Genomic DNA, 17961 nt, shown 5'->3' on the forward strand with positions numbered 1-17961 from the left:
GCTTATTACTCATCTTCAGATTAGAGCTTCCAGACTTACTTGAGAGGTAGCGGTTCATTCCAGACGTGCCCTCAAGTTATCTATATTTACTGTTCTGTTCTATTCTAGAACTTTACTATGAGACTTGTATATTTTATTCAGATTCTGTATTAGAGGTTTGTACATGTGACAATCAATTCTGGGGTTCTGTTGAGTTTATTTAAAGACTTCCGCTTATCTTTCTATCTTATTCTTGTTTTATAAATTCTGTATCGTTGGGTTTTTGGGTGTTAGGCTGACGAGTCCGGTGGGGTTTGGGCACGTGCCATCACATCTGGTTTTGGAGTGTGACAGAGAATAAGTGTTTAATTTGGAATGGAGACAAGCTTGCTCACACATGGCTCCATCCCTGCCCCTACCTCAATATTTGGAAGAAAAAAAAACTATCTAATCCAGGGGATAATGTTGACCTTGAAAATTAAGTACATATATCGATATGTCTACCTTTGTAACAAAGAAAATTGTTCTTCTTATCAGTCTGACATCGACCTCCACCATAGTGACATTCGTTACAGTCATCAGACAATTTCCATTCTACTAGAAATGTAGAACGTAAGAAGTTGACCAAATTATTACCAAGTTCTGTTTGGTAATATAGCAATCTGATAAGTGAACAGTTGGCAGTATGATTGCCTGCTAGAATGTCTTCATCATCAACTCCATAAAACTTGTAGTATATGGTGAATCCATCACAGCCATCGTATGAGTCATAACCATCAAAATGATCTTTCATCTTCTGATTAATGTATGGGTTGTTACTACTAGTCCTGTTGCATTTGTAGAAGTTTTGAAGGTTAAGTGCAGTGTAAGAAATAGAAGGAGTGTCTGAAATGGAGATATTTTCGTTAAAAGCCTGGCACTTGTTTTTCCTCAATATAGTTTGAAGCTTCGGGTCCACGAGAAAAATAGTATAACTATACTCCTTGCCTCTAGCATAGTACCATTCTCCTCCAGGAAGCAGTTGGATTCTTGGAAATGGTTTAGCATCACAACCAGAGATGGGAACTATTCCGCAGTCGGGTTGTGTGGAAAGAGAGAAAGGAAAGCTCAGGTCAGTAAGATTTCCACATGAAAAGGACTTTGAACAAGTTGAATCATTTCTCTCCTTTGCATGAACTAACATCAGAAGCAGAGATAGGATAAAGCAAACAAACGAAGAAGCGAAAGCCATATTGTATCCTACTGCAAGAAGAGCTGAAGCTTTGGGGATTGTAACTCTAGTAAGATGAAGTGACATAACCTCTAAACACTTTCTCTATTACTATGTGTCACATTAACCTTTCTAGACATTTGCACCAGTAGAAAGACTTGACTTATTGACTCTGCAATATATCAGGCAACTTGTCATCAGTTTCAGGATCAAAGTCTCCAAAAATGGTTGACTTAACTATCACTAAATACTCAAATTGAAACGCATACTTGCATAAATTTCTAACGATGGCCCCCCTCAATTCGATGACTACTCCAATAGTACCTTATCTTGTAAAAAATAGAAGTGTTTTTACCACTTCTAACCCCATAAAACATTAACCTTATCTACTTCTTTTCTCTAATTCNCCCCCCCCCCCAATCATTTTCTTTTACACCAGCTTTTGACCCCTTAAAGAAAAAATGAAGTTTTCTTTGGACGGAGCCACTGCTTTGCCAGCATCGATGTGTGTATAGAACAATCGATAGTTGAGGTATGAACTCACAAAAAGGTGATAAGAGTTGATGGTCAAAAACACACCTATATTAACATTTTTTTGCAATTTCATACCTCAACTATCTATAGTTCGTTTTACCTTCTTAAACTATCACTCCCTTTGTATTAAAACACACCTATGCTCTGATGCCAATGTTCAGTAAATCACTCAAATATGAAATGAAGCAGAAATGAGAAAGCACTGTAACAAAATTGTTGACACACTTGGCTATGATGTACGAGTTAATAGTTTTCCTTCCATGGCATACTTGATTAAAGGAGTTTTTTCGAGAAGGGAAATCTCTCTTAAAGGACTGACCACTCTTCTTCCTCAAGAAATTTTGAAGAATAGGGAATTTAAGACTTTAATCTTTAACTTCCATGTAGTAATATTACATCCTTGACACCTAATGAAAATCACAAAATGAAATTAAAAGATTTAGTTGAACACTTGAACTAAATCTTTCTTCTCTTTGCTAGTTAAGTACCAACATGTACTTAGTTAGCTAAACTGTCTTGCATTTCTTTCAAACCATTTTCTGCAAAACAATTTTCTTGAGCTTGGGGTCTATCGGGAACAACCTCTCTACTCCACAAAGGTAGATGTAAGGTAACTGAAGTTTTGTGTATTGTGTGACTCCCATTACTAGTCTCATGTTTTTTATTGGTAATGTGAGCAGTACTTTTACATATTGGTGTAAAAACTTTAACGGTCGTTTGGTTGGAAACAAGTTATTTTATCATGTATTGGGCTAACATATTCTGTCACTAGTATCCCAGAACTGCCTAATACTGCATTTTATCTGGGATTATTATACATTTATACCTTATATCTCACACCAAACGACTCAGCATCACTATATAGACTGTCGTCAAGCCCAGTGAAGAGACAGCTATCACTTTTTTTTGGTTTTTCGAATTTCATACTTTAACTATCCATTATATTTCTGTCACCGAAAAGTCGTATATTTGCTTATGAGCATTTTCTTATTGATTAAATTGAACCATTAAGGATCAAAAATCGATAAAACGAAAACTGAACTATTAAGGACCAAAACTCAATAAATTGAAAACGCATACATAAAAATAGAACCAACCGACACACCCCTCATTTACATAGTAGAAAATTCTTAGTCATATGATCTACTTTTAAAGTGAAGATTGATGATTTTTTCAAAAAAAATACAAATTATTTTATTAAATCATATAGAAAATAAATAACTCTAAAATTACAACTTTGAAACGGTAAATAAATATAGGAAGTGAAAGTACAAAGTTGGCAAAATGTACGTGTGTCAAAGTTAGAAAAAATTCAAAAAAGCTGGACCCCAAAATTGTCTACAAGTATTTAGAAGGGACACATTGAAATAATTGAAGGTAGTATGATTATTTTGTCAAAAAAGGAAACAAATAAAAGAAGAAGCCAAATTCATATTGAATCTAACTGTTATAAGACAAACTTATGTGACTCCCATTACTAGTCTCAAGTTTTTATTGGTAATGTAGGGAAGACTCAACAATACTTCTACATGTTGGTGTAAACACTTTAAGGGTTATTTAGTTGGGAACAAGTTATTTCGGGATTAATTATTTCAAAACCTTGTTATGCCACTTAATTCCTACAAAACTTATGCCGATGGAGGCATAAGTTCAATTCAGAACAAGTTATGGCGTAAGAGACATAACTTAAATTTCTATGAAACTTATATATGTTGAGTTTGACAAAAGATCTATAAACTTATGTCGAGCAAATTAGATATTACACAACTTATGTCTCGATAACTTAATTCCTACGGAACTTATGCTGAGCTACACAAAAGTTCTCTAAACTTATGCCGAGCGAATTAGACACTACACAACTTATGTCGAGAAGAGAGATCTCTCTCTTGAAGGACTAACAACTCTTCTTCCTCAAGAAATTTTGAAGAATAGGGAAATTACGGCCTTAATATTTAACTTCCATGTAGTAATATTACATCTTTGACAACTAATGAAAATCACAAAATGAAATTAAAAGATGTGGTTGAACACTTGAACTATATCTTTCTTCCTCTTTGCTAGTTAAGTACTAGCAAATACTTAGTCAACTAAATTTTTTACTCTTACATTTCTTTCAAACCATTTTCTGCAAAATGATTTTCTTGAGCTTGGGGTCTATCGGGAACAATCTCTCTACTCCACAAAGGTAGATGTAAGGTCTGGGTACACCCTACCCTTCTCACACCCCCCTTGTGGGACTATACTGGCTATGTTGTTGTTGTCAGTTCTATTATTGATGAATCTACCTCTGATCTTGAGGGAGAAAATAGATAAGGCTTGTGAGGCATTTGCAAAGAGTCTAGTTTCCCTTCTAACATTTCCACAACCTTGCTCATCGATGGTCGATTTGAGGGATCAGTCTGTATGCACCATAAACTCGCTATCACCATCTTTCTTGCACATTCGTTCTCCTCTTCATTCATTATTCCGATTAATTGAAGCTCTTCGTCTAGTTCAATTCGTCGATAGAGCCAATGTGGAAAGTAGATTTCACTCGTGCGATCAACTCTAACATCAACATTCTTTCTTCCTCCAACCATCTCTAGGACCATCATCCCATAGCTATAGACATCAGACTTGTGAGACACACCTCCCAAGTTTCTACAAACAATTTCTGGAGCAATATAACCGATAGTCCCTCGTGGACCTAACATTGACACAATGCTCTCTTGTTTCATGCACATTTTGGCTAGACCAAAGTCAGAGATCTTAGGACAAAAATCTTCATCAAGTAGGATATTATGAGGCTTTATATCAAAATGCAAAATCCGAGTGTTACAACCACGGTGCAAGTACTCTAATCCTCGAGCAATGCCTAATGCAATTTTGTACAATATTGGCCAGCCTAATTGGCGAACTCCATTAGATCTTTCCTCATAGATAAACTTTTCAAGAGATCCATTTGGCATGAACTCATACACAAGAGCTCTTTTGTGACCCTCAAAACAAAATCCCACAAGGCTCACAACGTTAACATGTGATGTTCTGCTAATACTTGCCACTTCGTTAATGAAATCTTCACCACTGCCTTTTAGTTCATTCAGGACCTTTACTGCCACTTGACTCCCGTTACGCAAACTTCCTCTGTATACTTTACCAAATCCTCCTTGGCCTAGTCTGCTTCTGAAGCGATTGGTGATCCGTTTGATGTCTGTATAATTGTATCTGTTTGGAGCATATGATCCATAATTCTTTAAGAATTCTTCAACTTTTTGGTGATCCTCAGCATTAGATTCCCATAACCTGATGAGGTATTTGTACCACAACTTTTTTTCTCTGAAGCAAAAGAGTAGTAAAGCCAACAGTCCAACAGTAGACAAACTTGCACCTGTGGTAAAAAAAATGAAATCATGCCCCATCAGAGAAAATTTTGTTCCCTCAACTCCACATCCATACATTCAGTAGAGAAAGGTTTTGAGCTAATACAAAATGTTGAGAATCTAAATGTTATGCATGAAAACTCTGTAATAAGAAAAACATGGCAGCAATTAAATATATTCTAGTACCTGTGACCATAATCAGCTCCCCCGTGTTTCTTTCGGTTGTTACTTTTCTTTGGTCGATAGTACTTGTAGGTGTTTTTGCATCTACAGAAGGGGGAAATAATACGAAATATATTATCTATGCGTCATGAAACAAGAAAGGGACTTAAGAAGCATGAACTTGACCTTGAAAGTATAGGAGATGTCTACCTTTATGACAAGAAAATTTGTTGGTTTTATCAGTCTGGCATTGACCTCCACCATAATGACATTCATTACATTCATCAGACAGTTTCCATTCTACTAGAATTTCGGGACCTAACCTGTTGAACAAATCACCATGACCTGACTGAATCGGCAATCTGATAAGTGAACAGTTGGTAGGAATAGTGTCTGCTCCTATGTATTCATCGGAAAGCTTGTAATATATGCTAAAGCCTTCACAGCCACTGTACATATTATAACCCACAAAATGATTGTTCTTCTTCTGCGTAATGTTATGGACATTATTACTGCTACTGCTGCATTTGAAGAAGTTGTTACTATTAATCATATTGAAAGAAATAGAAGGAGAGTATGGAAGGGAGAAAGTTTTGTTAAACGCCTGGCACTTGTGTTGTGTCAACGTTGTTTGAAGCTTCCGGTCACCAAGCCAAACTGATGAATCATGCATCTCTAAAGCATAGTACCATTCTCCTCCAGGAACTAGTTGGATTCTTGGAAATGGTTTAGCATCACAACCAGACATGAATATTATTCCACAATCGGGTTGTGTGGGAAGAGAGTAAGGAAATTTCAGGTCAGTAAAATTTCCACATGAAAAGGACTTTGGACAAGTTGAAGCATTTCTTCCCTTTGCCTGAACTAAGATCACGAGTAAAGATAGAAGAAAGCTTACAAATGAAGTGATAGCCATATTAAATATCTCAAGAAGAGGAAGACTAGATTATGAACTCATTTTTTCACTACACTTACATTTTAAAGCATAGTTGATTTGGAAAATTTGTGAGAAACGTATATTAGGTGCTGTGAAGGAAGACTCCAAGTAACTACATCTTGGTGTAAAGACTTGGAAGTCTTGCATCAATATCTAGACTTAGTCGTCTTTTTTGTGAGTTTCAGATATCAACTTTCCATTATGCCTTTTACCTACCTAAACTATATATCACTCTCTTTGTATAAAAACAAACCACGATGTTGAGTTTGCCAAATATTATTCCTACTTGACGACAGGCGTGTGTTGGCCAATTCAACATCGAATGTATGTTTAAATACAGAGGGAGTGATAGTTTAGGTAGGTAAAAGCAAACAATGGATAGTTGAGATATGAAACTCGCGAAAAGGTGAAAAGAGTTAATGGTCAAAAACACATATATAAAGAAGTCTATTCTAACATTATTGGGAGTGGAAAAGTCTCAGAATTGTATTTAGATATTTCAAAAGAGTTCTGTCAACATCTAAAGGACTTTTCTCCTCTAGTTATGCATCCTTTTCTCTTTTTTCTCCGTTTAGTCAAACTCCTTTTCCAAGTAGGACACTATATACAATTATATTCTAACATTTTTAGATATAAGATGCTAGAGAGACAAGAATTGAACTTAAGAGACTAAATTTTCTTCACTATACACTGAGATTCCAAGAACATTTTGCTTCATAGTCTTTATATACAAAATTAGTAGTTCTTGTCCACATTTAATGTCTCATAGAATCTCAAAATAGGTATCTGAGAACACTTTTCATTTGACAGAACCAATATAGTAAGCTCTGATGTCAATGCTGAATAAAACACTCAACTAAGAGATGAAGAAGAAATCAGAAAGCATTGTAACAAAATTGTTGACATTCTTGGGAATGATGGACGAATTAATCGTTTTTGTTCCATGGCATAGAGAGTCTATCGAAAAAAACTCTCTACCCCACAAAAGTACAAAAGTAGAGATGAGGTCTGCGTACACATTACCCTTCTCACGCCATACTTGTGGGACTATACTGGGTATGTTGTTGTTGTTGTTGTTGTCAGTTCTATTATTGATGAATCTACCTCTGATCTTGAGGGAGAATATAGGTAAGGCTTGGGAGGCATTTGCAAAGAGTCTAGTTTCCCTTCTAACATTTCCACAACCTTGCTCATCGATGGTCGATTTGCAGGATCAGTCTGTATGCACCATAAACTCGCTATCACCATCTTTCTTGCACATTCGTTCTCCTCTTCATTCATTATCCCGATTAGTTGAAGCTCTCCGTCTAGTTCAATTCGTCGATAGAGCCAATGTGGAAAGTAGATTTCACTTGTACGATCAACTCCAACATCAACATTCTTTCTTCCTCCAACCATCTCTAGGACCATCATTCCATAGCTATAGACGTCAGACTTGTGAGAGACACCTCCCAAGTTTCTGCAAACAACTTCTGGAGCAATATAGCCTATAGTACCTCGTGGACCTAACATTGACACGATACTCTCCTTTTTTATGCATAGTTTGGCAAGACCAAAGTCGGAGATCTTTGGACAAAAATCCTCATCAAGTAGGATATTATGACGCTTTATATCAAAATGCAAAATCCGAGTGTTACAACCACGGTGCAAGTACTCCAATCCTCGAGCAATGCCTAATGCAATTTCATACAATATTTGCCAGCCTAATTGGCGAACTCCGTCAGATATTTCCTCATAAATAAACTTTTCAAGAGATCCATTTGGCATGAACTCATATAAAAGAGCTCTTTTGTGACCCTCAAAACAAAATCCCACAAGGCTCACGATGTTAACATGTGATGTTCTGCTAATACTTGCCACTTCGTTAATAAAATCTTCACCACTGCCTTTTAGTTCATTCAGGACCTTTACTGCCACTTGACTCCCGTTACGCAAACTTCCTCTGTATACATTACCAAATCCTCCTTGGCCTAGTTTGTTTTTGAAGTGACTGGTGATTCGCTGGATGTCTGTATAGCTGTATCTTTTTGGAGCATATGACCCAGAGTTCTTCAGAAATGCTTCAATATTTCGGTGATCCTCAGCTATAGATTCCCAAAACCTGAGATTTTTGTGCCAGAAAATGTTTTTTCTCAAGCAGAAGAGCAAAATCACGACTCCGATGCAAGAGAAAACTGCAAATGTGGGGGGAAAAAGGAAAGTCATGCACCAGAAAGGTCCTGGTTTTGAGGCAACACAACAATTACAACATTTGCAAGGCAATAGGAGATTTTTTGTGCAAGTCTAATTACAGATAACAGACATGTACCTGTGCCTAGTATCAGTCCCAAGTTACTTTTTGCTTCTGCAAATACACAGAAATGAAAGATAAATTAGTCACAATACGAGTGAAAGCAATTCACTTTCGTTCACGTTGACATATTAAACATCTTGGAATGAACCAACCAACACACATCTAAATCCTTTCCAAAAATGAAACCAGACATACACAAGCAACTGACCTCTGGAGCAAAAGAAGTTGTTTTTGATGTCACTTTGGTATCACCCTTCTCTATGAAGACAGCTGGAATAATTTAACGACAATTCCCAATCTAATGTGAAACTAGGAGTCAATAGATCCAGCAAATCAGTAGAATTTGGTTCTGAAGGTGAACGATGAATTTGCAGGAAGATCGCTAGCTGGAATACTATGTCTTTGATCTGTTCTTGGTTTATGACACTATAAGCTAAAGGCATCACAACTCGAGTAGTTCTTATAACTTTGAAAATAACTATCAATCTGCGTACTGTTATTTGTGCATTTGAATGTACAAAGTAATATTGTTGTCGACTCAAAATAGAACGTGAGGTGGGAAAAGATAACTTATGGTTCCAATTCTTCCACAACGAAACTCTTTTGGACAAGATTTACTCTCTAATTGAACTAAGTTGAAGATAAGCCGATGAAACATAGAGAACATAGCAGAAAANAATCAGAACAAGGCACCATTCATCAGAGAAGTAGTTAGCTGCTACGAGAATATTAACTTGGCTGCACAGGGAAATCTCCGTACCTCAATTGGTTGGCTACCTGAACTTTTACCTTGTTGATGTTGGTGTTCGATTCCCCATCTTGTAATCCCCTCCCCCATTTCCCCTTCCCCTACCACCAATTTTTATATTTATCTTTTTTTTTAAAAGTTGGCTGCGCAAAATTGTGGTTAACACATAATCCAAATGCTTAATGCAGCTGTATCTTGATGCCTAGATGATCAAACGATACTTTTTTGTGCGCTTGGTAATCACAAGAAAAGAACCTAAAGCACGGTGCCTAATCATAAGATAAGGTTCTGCATAATTATACTGGAAAATTAACTACTAGATAGGGGCTTACTGGTAGGTGGGCAACTCAAAGCATGAGGCCTGTCAGTGCAGAAACATTTGAATTGATAATTGATAATATTAAATCCGCAATGTCCTCTACTTTCTGCACATTCACTGCAATTAGCAGAAGTCCAGTTCAATCTAAACCCCCTTCTCAAAATCCCCAGATAGTCAACATCTCGATTACTTCCCTCATCACCAAGCATTTCTACTGGTGCCATCACATGTTTTTCACACACTTGTAATGCAGACTCAAAGCTCTCATCCTCAGCAAATATTGCAAGACCCCAATCATTCCCATTTTCTCCACCACAACCAAAACGAATCATGTGCTTCGAAAGATTCTCAGATATTGAACCATTACACTTCGACAACAAGTAAATTTTCGATTTCTTAACAAACTGAAAAGGGCGATTATCGAGCGACACGTTCTTGATATCAGAAACACAACCATTCCTTGTAGTGCTGTTAAAGACTGAATTTTTAAGCTGAAAAGTCTGATCTTGATATTTTATATCTTCAACTATATACTCATTTCCAGTAATATGTACAACAGGAAACCCTTGTTCACTACAATTTAGCCCAAATCCAGGGAACCCACAATAAGATTCTTGAACATCTTTTATATAAAATGGAAAGCTTATTCTTGGACCATATCTACAATTTACTGGTTTATTACATACTACAAACTGTGGATCAACAGCAGAACATTTATCTAGTTGCAGAATGAAGCAGAAAACACAAAGGTTTAATGATGCTATCAAGATATACCTTTTTTCTTGGTTCATCTTTAATCTTAAATAACTGAAAAATATGCTACTACACAAGTAGATAATGAAAATTATACTAAAGAGAGAAGAGGGTTTTCTTGGATTTTACCTTCTTGTTAGCAAAAAGTTGAATTCATTTGGTCTATACATATTCTCTACAACTTGACTGGGGTCAAGTTTCTTTTTGTTTGACAAGCATGGCGCCCATACAACTTGCGTGCATCTTAACTAATTCCATGTGATACTTGTACTAGATAACTCTACCGGGGTCAAGTTTTTAACGAAGAAGTTGCAATTATTGACCAATAAATTCTTTGACTAAGCTTGAAATTGTAATAAAAATGTATGCTTTTGAGACATAGTCCATATTCACACAGGTTAAAGAAAATGAAGAAGAAATCACCAAGGGAGGAGGGTATTGTTCTTTTATATTATTTTTTATCTCTTTTCACATACTTGTGGGCTACATAAAATAGGTACTTGTCTAATATCAAGATGACTTCACTTGGTATTCACATTCTATTGACTTTTTGAGTTAATCTCTTAAATGGTCACTCAAAAAGTTGATTCCATCCCACAACCAGGGGTGGAGGCGCGGAGCTAGAAAGCTACCTTACCTATAAGTTTGGCTAAACTCAATAGTTTTAGTCCAACTGTCACGTGGCGCCTTCCTGAGATGTCTTGGAAGGGTGACATGAGGCAAAGTAACCGACTTGGGTGTGATTACTTTCTGCTAACCATATAGGCCCCTCCGTATGCTAGACTAGACTGTCCGTGACAACGTCAAAATCATAATATATTAACTTAGAATCGAATGAAAATTTGCTTGTATTAAAGAGAAACAATTGCAAGAAAGCCAACATGGTGCTGAGGGAGAGGAAACAACAATGCATTGCTTGCTGAAATTCTTGATTATATTCCGCTTCATTGTCCTAAAATTCAGAATTCATAAAGTTCAAATCATAAAATCGCTTCTTTTTTTTTTTGATAAATGAGATTGTCTTGAGTTTTAGGTACGAATTCAAATTAGTCATGTCACTCCCCGAGCCTACACCCTGGACGTGGCGGGCACTCGAAGACAATTGCTGGCCCCCAAGCGAACCTTTGGCCTGACTTTCTTAACTCAGCGTAATAACTCAATGCAATGCAAGGTTATAAAACAACTTAACTGATAAAATCTGGCCAAAAAGGCAACTCGAGTCCCAAAAATAGAATATTTACATATATACATAGATGAGAGACTCCAAACTAACTGACTGACTGTCTATGAAGCCTCTAAAATACTGAGATGGATGTTGGGACAGACCCCACAACATCCTAATAAAACAAAACTAAGAGAACAAAATAACCGAGTCCTCCGGAATGTAAAAAGGCTCACCACTGACTCTGGAGTACTCAACTGGATCAACGGCGAACCGGATGCTAGCCCTGGGTACCTGTGTCTGCATCATAATAAGATGCAGGCCAACTGTCATCAGTACATTGAATGTACGAGTATGCGAGCTGGAAAGCTAAACCACAACTTAAGCTTGNAATCTAAATCATCCTGAGCTAGGAGTTATGACTGTTCAAAGTTGGCCAAAAACTAACTTTTTTCCATACTTAATCAAATTTCCAGAACTTTAAAACTCTTTCGAAAAAATGAAAGTTTCCAAAATTTTTTTTTTTAAGCTTCCTCCTAGTCATCAACTTGCAAGATGTCACAAGTCAGACTAATGAATTTCGATGCTCAATGGACTTTATAATATATCATTGCAAGTGGACTGGATCATTTATTTAGATAATGGACTTAACAACTTTATAATAATATATCATTGCAAGTGGACTGGATCATTTATTTAGATAATGGACTGTGGAACAAACAGGCCCAGACATGTAGGGCCCAAATCTACATCTTTAACAGCCTATTAAAGAGTTATTGGAATTAACAAGAGGCAGAAGTGGAAAATATATGTCATAGTGTTAATAGTTATGAAAATAAAAAATAAAAAAATTGATAGATGTAAGAGAAATTAATTTCCTCCCTAGATGTTGAACTGTGTGATCATCTCTGATATCATATTAAAGTGTGTGACTATCTCTTCTAAAAGTTTAAATTGTTAGAAAAAACGTACTTTTATTATTTAATTATATTCTCACCAAAAAGATCTATATATACTACTATATATTTCTTAGTGATATTACCATAGAAGACGTTATCACCAAAGCATATCTGTGCTTTACAAATATGTTGCAACAAATGCAATGATAATGGTACATTACTCAGCTCCTTCCTTTCGTATCCAGAAGATCGGTAAAATATAACACAAAAATCAGCATATGAAATCTTCAATTTGGAAGATCGTTTTCTTCCATTTAAGTTGTAAATAATTACTGAATATCGTTTTTTCGATAGTGCATCGTACAAACATCATACATTGCTAAATAATGGACTAAAATTTAAGGGTATAGAAACTAGGTAGATGTCAATTTTGTTATATAAATGCTTCTATATATTGAAGCACTTGAAATCACACAAATCACCAAGTTGAGTAACAACATCAATTGTCTAGGCCAAAGTCATCTCAAGTCATTTTCAATAAAAAAAAAACTTATTATATTTTTTCCAACTAAAATCCACTCACTTGTTTTTTTTTTCCTCTTTCATTAATGCATTGAAAAGTAAATGCTTGTTACATCAACTTATTTTTGTGACTTGCATCTTAGTATTCTTGTTCAATTTCTAAGTACTTACATAATTTTGGAAAAGTTATAAGTAAAGTGTTCTCTATTAAAAATAATTTTATTCTCATGACTTAAACGTGAGACTTTTGATTAGGCAAAACACCTAGTTTTGTTTTTTTGTATTTGTTATTTTGATGTTTGGAATTTACTTTTGACGCTTGATTAATTTGAATTTACGCCACATAATTAAGATCCATTAAAGCAGGAAATGGCCCATAACATGATAATTTTTTATTTTATTCATAGTTTTCCCATTTAATCTTGTATTAAAATTTCCTATGTGATTTGCTTCTTTTCCAAGCATATAAAAGGAAAATAGCTCAAAAATCATTGAAGGGAAAACAAAACTACTAGCACTTACTTTAATCTTGATAAAGCTTAAGGCAAAGTCCTTCCACTTAAAGAAAATAGAGTAAACTTTAAAAAGTATATACATGTATTATTATTCAATAATAACTTATAATTCCTACAATGAGTAGCAAATAATAGGTTTCAATTTTCAATTGGATATACCAATTGGAAGCCATAATTATTTCATTATTAGTCTTGTAAAGTAAACTTCCTTTTAAGTATTAAAATATACTCAGTATTGCCACCATGAAGAATTACGGTGAATTGAATATATACGATTTTTATTTTCAATCGCTCAGTTCAAATCTTAGAAAGTGTTTCTTTAACCCACACGAATTTGAATTAGTCAAACCAGCAAATTCTTTATATATGTTTGTAAAAAAAAAAAAAACCAACTAGATGTTTGGTATCTGTATTGGAGCTGGATAAAACTTGAATTCGCGTAAAAAAACTCCCACATTAAAAGGTAAAACTCTCACTAACAAAAGCAATTTCATACTAAAATTTCAACTCGAAACGTCTAATTAAAGTATAATTTATGGAGAGGTTGTGACTAGTGATGTATACTTTGGTTTTTATTGGATGTCCACTTGCTTTTTAAGTCTTATTCCTTAGAATTTAATAATCTTTTAACATTCCTTTGGTCCCATGACATTCACTTTTTCATATCCTACTTGCTTCTTAAGGCTTCAAACTACAGCCACAATTATGAAAATAAATATTCAAACATCACTTTCTTTTTGCTCAATTTATTGAATAAAATTCTACTTTTTTTGTTTCAAAAAAGTATTGCTTTAACTTATTTCACATCCAATAAAGTTTATATATAATAAATAGAATATATAAGTTACTAAGTTGAAGTAGTCACTTGGCTTAGAGACAATGAAGGATTTTGCTTACGCTTAATTAGATGATCCATCTCAATAGGGGTTCGATTCTCTTTAGACACATATCAAAAGCTTACGCGGGGTATGCTATTGTTATTTGTGTGTTTGTATAATTTACTAAAGTACCCTTATTTATTAGATGTTTCTTAAGAATTGAACGCCTATTAAGAAGTAGTTCTTCAATACAATAGTATAGTTGGAAACAATTATTATTTCTTATTTTAAATTTCTAAAACAACAATCCTTTTAGGATTTTTTTTCTTGCTAAAGGATGAAGGAGTTTTTTTTTTTTTTTAATTTAGAAAATATGTTTTTTTTTTTAAAAAAAAAACAGGTTATATTTCAGGAAATATTTTCAATCATACAAATAACCACAATTATATTTCCATTTTGTTCTAAACTTATTTTATTTTTAAAAAATAAAATAAAATCTGATTTTGTTAGGAAGCACATGGCAAAAGGTGTCAAAATCCTTCTGCTCGTGTCTGATGTTTCATATCACATTCCTTTTACCAATAATTTACCTTATTCTATTTTTAAAAAATTCGATATTCCGTGCTCGCTTTAATCAAATGTATATAAATAACTAATATTTTTCATTATGAAATTGTAAAATAATCACCTATTACATAATTTCAAGATTTTTCTCCTCTAGTTATGCACCCTTTTCTCTTTTTTCTCTGTTTGGTCACAATCTTTTTCCAAGTAGGACACTATATACCGATCTATTCTAACATTTTTAGAAATAAAATGCTAGAGAGGCAAGAATTGAACTTAGAGACTTAATTTTCTTCACTAAATTCCAAGAATTTATATACAAAATAAGTAGTTCTTGTGCACATTGAATGTCTCATACAGTCTAAAAACCACTATGAAAGAGGTACCTGAGAACACTTTTCATTTGACAGAACCTATATAGTATGCTCTGATGCCAATGTTCAATAAAACAAACAACTAAGAAATGAAGTCACACCTCACTTGTGGGACTATACTGGGTAAGTTGTTGTTGTTGTCAGTTCTATTATTGATGAATCTACCTCTGATCTTGAGGGAGAATATAGGTAAGGCTTGGGAGGCATTTGCAAAGAGTCTAGTTTCCCTTCTAACATTTCCACAACCTTGCTCATCGATGGTCGATTTGCAGGATCAGTCTGTATGCACCACAAACTTGATATCACCATCTTTCTGCACATTTGTTCTCCTCTTCATTCATTATTCCGATTAGTTGAAGCTCTTCGTCTAGTTCAATTCGTCGATAGAGCCAATGTGGAAAGTAGATTTCACTTGTACGATCAACTCCAACATCAACATTCTTTCTTCCTCCAACCATCTCTAGGACCATCATTCCATAGCTATAGACGTCAGACTTGTGAGAGACACCTCCCAAGTTTCTGCAAACAACTTCTGGAGCAATATAGCCTATAGTACCTCGTGGACCTAACATTGACACGATACTCTCCTTTTTTATGCATAGTTTGGCAAGANCAACCACGGTGCAAGTACTCTAATCCTCGAGCAATGCCTAATGCAATTTTGTACAATATTGGCCAGCCTAATTGGCGAACTCCATTAGATCTTTCCTCATAGATAAACTTTTCAAGAGATCCATTTGGCATGAACTCATATACAAGAGCTCTTTTGTGACCTTCAAAACAAAATCCCACAAGGCTCACAATGTTAACATGTGATGTTCTGCTAATACTTGCCACTTTGTTAATGAAATCTTCACCACTGCCTTTTAGTTCATTCAGGACCTTTACTGCCACTTCACTCCCATTACTCAAACTTCCTCTGTACACATTACCAAATCCTCCTTGTCCTAGTTTGCTTTTGAAGCGACCGGTGATTCTTTTGATGTCTGTATAATTGTATCTGTTTGGAGCATATGATCCATAGTTCTTTAAGAATTCTTCAACTTTTTGGTGATCCTCAGCATTAGATTCCCAAAACCTGAGGTTTTTGTACCACAATTTTTTTTTTCTGAAGCAAAAGAGTAGTAAAGCCAACAGTCCAACAGTAAACAAACTTGCACCTGTGTGAAAAAAATGAAGTCATGCCCCATCAGAGAATACAACAACAGCAATATTTCCAGTGTAATACTACAAAGTAGAGTCTGGGGAGGGTAGGTGTACGCAGACTTTACCCCTACCTAAGAGGTAGAGAGACAGTCAATAGAATATCTGCTTGAGGAAAAAAAAAAAGCAGTTCAGAAAAGGAAATAACAAAAATGAAGAAACCATGGTAAAATACTATAGAAAGCATGACCAAAGATTCTCAACAGTAACTACAACAAAAAATACTACAATCGAATTATAAAAAGAGATAGATAGTAACAAAAATCTAGCAACAAGAAACTACAGGTGTAATACTACGACTACTAATGGGAAAGGATAAGCGAGACCATGCTTTACGATCTGCTAACTTACTATCGTTATCCGTGTCCTTCACAACCTCCTATATAAGGTCATGTCCTCATTAAGCTAAAAGTGTGTCATGTCGTGTTTAATTACCTCTCCTCCAACAATACTTCTTTAGACTATCCATAGTCAATCTTTCACATCTCTGCATTGGGGAATCTGTGCATCTCCTCTTAAATTAAACTTGTGAAAAAAGAAGATGAGTTACCTGTGGCAACTTTAAACCAGATAGTCTGAAGGTAACCCCTTTTTGATGTTCCTGCTACATTTGCAACACCAACATTTATGAGTTTCAGATTATAAAACCTATCTCCGATTAAGCGAAAAAGTCTATTAATGATCGAAGGAGAATAAGTGTTTAATTTGGAATGGAGACAAGCTTGCTCACACCTGGCTCCGTCCCTGCCCTTACCCCAATATTTGGAAGAAGAAAAAAAACTATCTAATCCAGGGGATAATGTTAACTTGACCTTGAAAATTAAGTACATATATGGATATGTCTACCTTTGTACAAAGAAAATTGTTCTTCCTATCAGTCTGGCATCGACCTCCACCATAGTGACATTCGTTACAGTCATCAGACAGTTTCCATTCTACTAGAAATTCAGGATGTAAGAAGTTGACCAAATTATCATCACCAGGTTCTGTTTGGTAATATGGCAATCTGATAAGTGAACAGTTGGCAGTATGATTGCCTGCTAGAATGTCTTCATCATCAACTCCATCGAACTTGTAGTATATGGTGAATCCATCACAGCCATCGTATGATTCATAACCATCAAAATGATCTTTCATCGTCTGATTAATGTATGGGTTGTTACTACTAGTCCTGTTGCATTTGTAGAAGTTCTGAAGGTTAACTGCAGTGTAAGAAATAGAAGGAGAGTCTGAAATGGAGATATTTTCGTTAAAAGCCTGGCACTTGTTTTTCCTCAATATAGTTTGAAGCTTCGGGTCCACGAGAAAAATAGTATTGTTAGCATGATAGACAACTAAATGATTGTATATATTAATGTAATTATATAGTGATATAAATTAGCATGATCATATACATTTGTTGTAGAATCATATGAATAAATATTGTGATAGAATAGCTGATTTGGAGGGATAGCAAGGCAGATTTAGAGGGATTCAATGGCAGATTTGTATAGATAGAATAGCTGATCTTTAGGGATAGGAATGGCGGATCTTTAGGGATGTGTAATCTTTATTTTCTCTATATAATGGAAAGACTCTCACTTTGAGAGGCATTCAGCTGAAAATTGACA

At 35.1% G+C, this 17961-nt stretch overlaps 2 protein-coding genes and 1 long non-coding RNA gene across 3 annotated transcripts in view; all 3 read right to left on the reverse strand.

Annotated features, from left to right (window-relative positions):
• LOC125866678 (uncharacterized) overlaps window positions 1–763 on the reverse strand; it is a 3584-nt gene extending 2821 nt beyond the window's left edge. Inside the window, exon 1 of the long non-coding RNA XR_007446552.1 lies at window positions 484–763. This is a non-coding gene — a long non-coding RNA (uncharacterized LOC125866678). The remainder of the gene's footprint in view (window positions 1–483) is intronic.
• LOC125866672 (LEAF RUST 10 DISEASE-RESISTANCE LOCUS RECEPTOR-LIKE PROTEIN KINASE-like 2.1) overlaps window positions 1–17961 on the reverse strand; it is a 32785-nt gene that overhangs the window by 5001 nt on the left and 9823 nt on the right. Inside the window, exons 2-3 of the mRNA XM_049546983.1 lie at window positions 8490–8525; window positions 7286–8355 (exon numbers count right to left, since the gene is read on the reverse strand). Coding sequence (XP_049402940.1) covers window positions 7286–8355; window positions 8490–8525 — 1106 coding nt within the window. The remainder of the gene's footprint in view (window positions 1–7285; window positions 8356–8489; window positions 8526–17961) is intronic.
• LOC125866673 (rust resistance kinase Lr10-like) lies at window positions 3937–6160 on the reverse strand. Its single transcript, XM_049546984.1, has 2 exons — window positions 5455–6160; window positions 3937–5144 (listed from the first exon to the last, which is right to left on the reverse strand). Exons 1-2 carry the CDS (start codon window positions 6158–6160, stop codon window positions 3970–3972), a joined length of 1881 nt encoding a protein of 626 aa, XP_049402941.1. The 3' UTR covers window positions 3937–3969.

This window comes from Solanum stenotomum, chromosome 6, assembly GCF_019186545.1.
Source record: "Solanum stenotomum isolate F172 chromosome 6, ASM1918654v1, whole genome shotgun sequence".
Classification (NCBI taxonomy): Eukaryota; Viridiplantae; Streptophyta; class Magnoliopsida; order Solanales; family Solanaceae; genus Solanum; species Solanum stenotomum.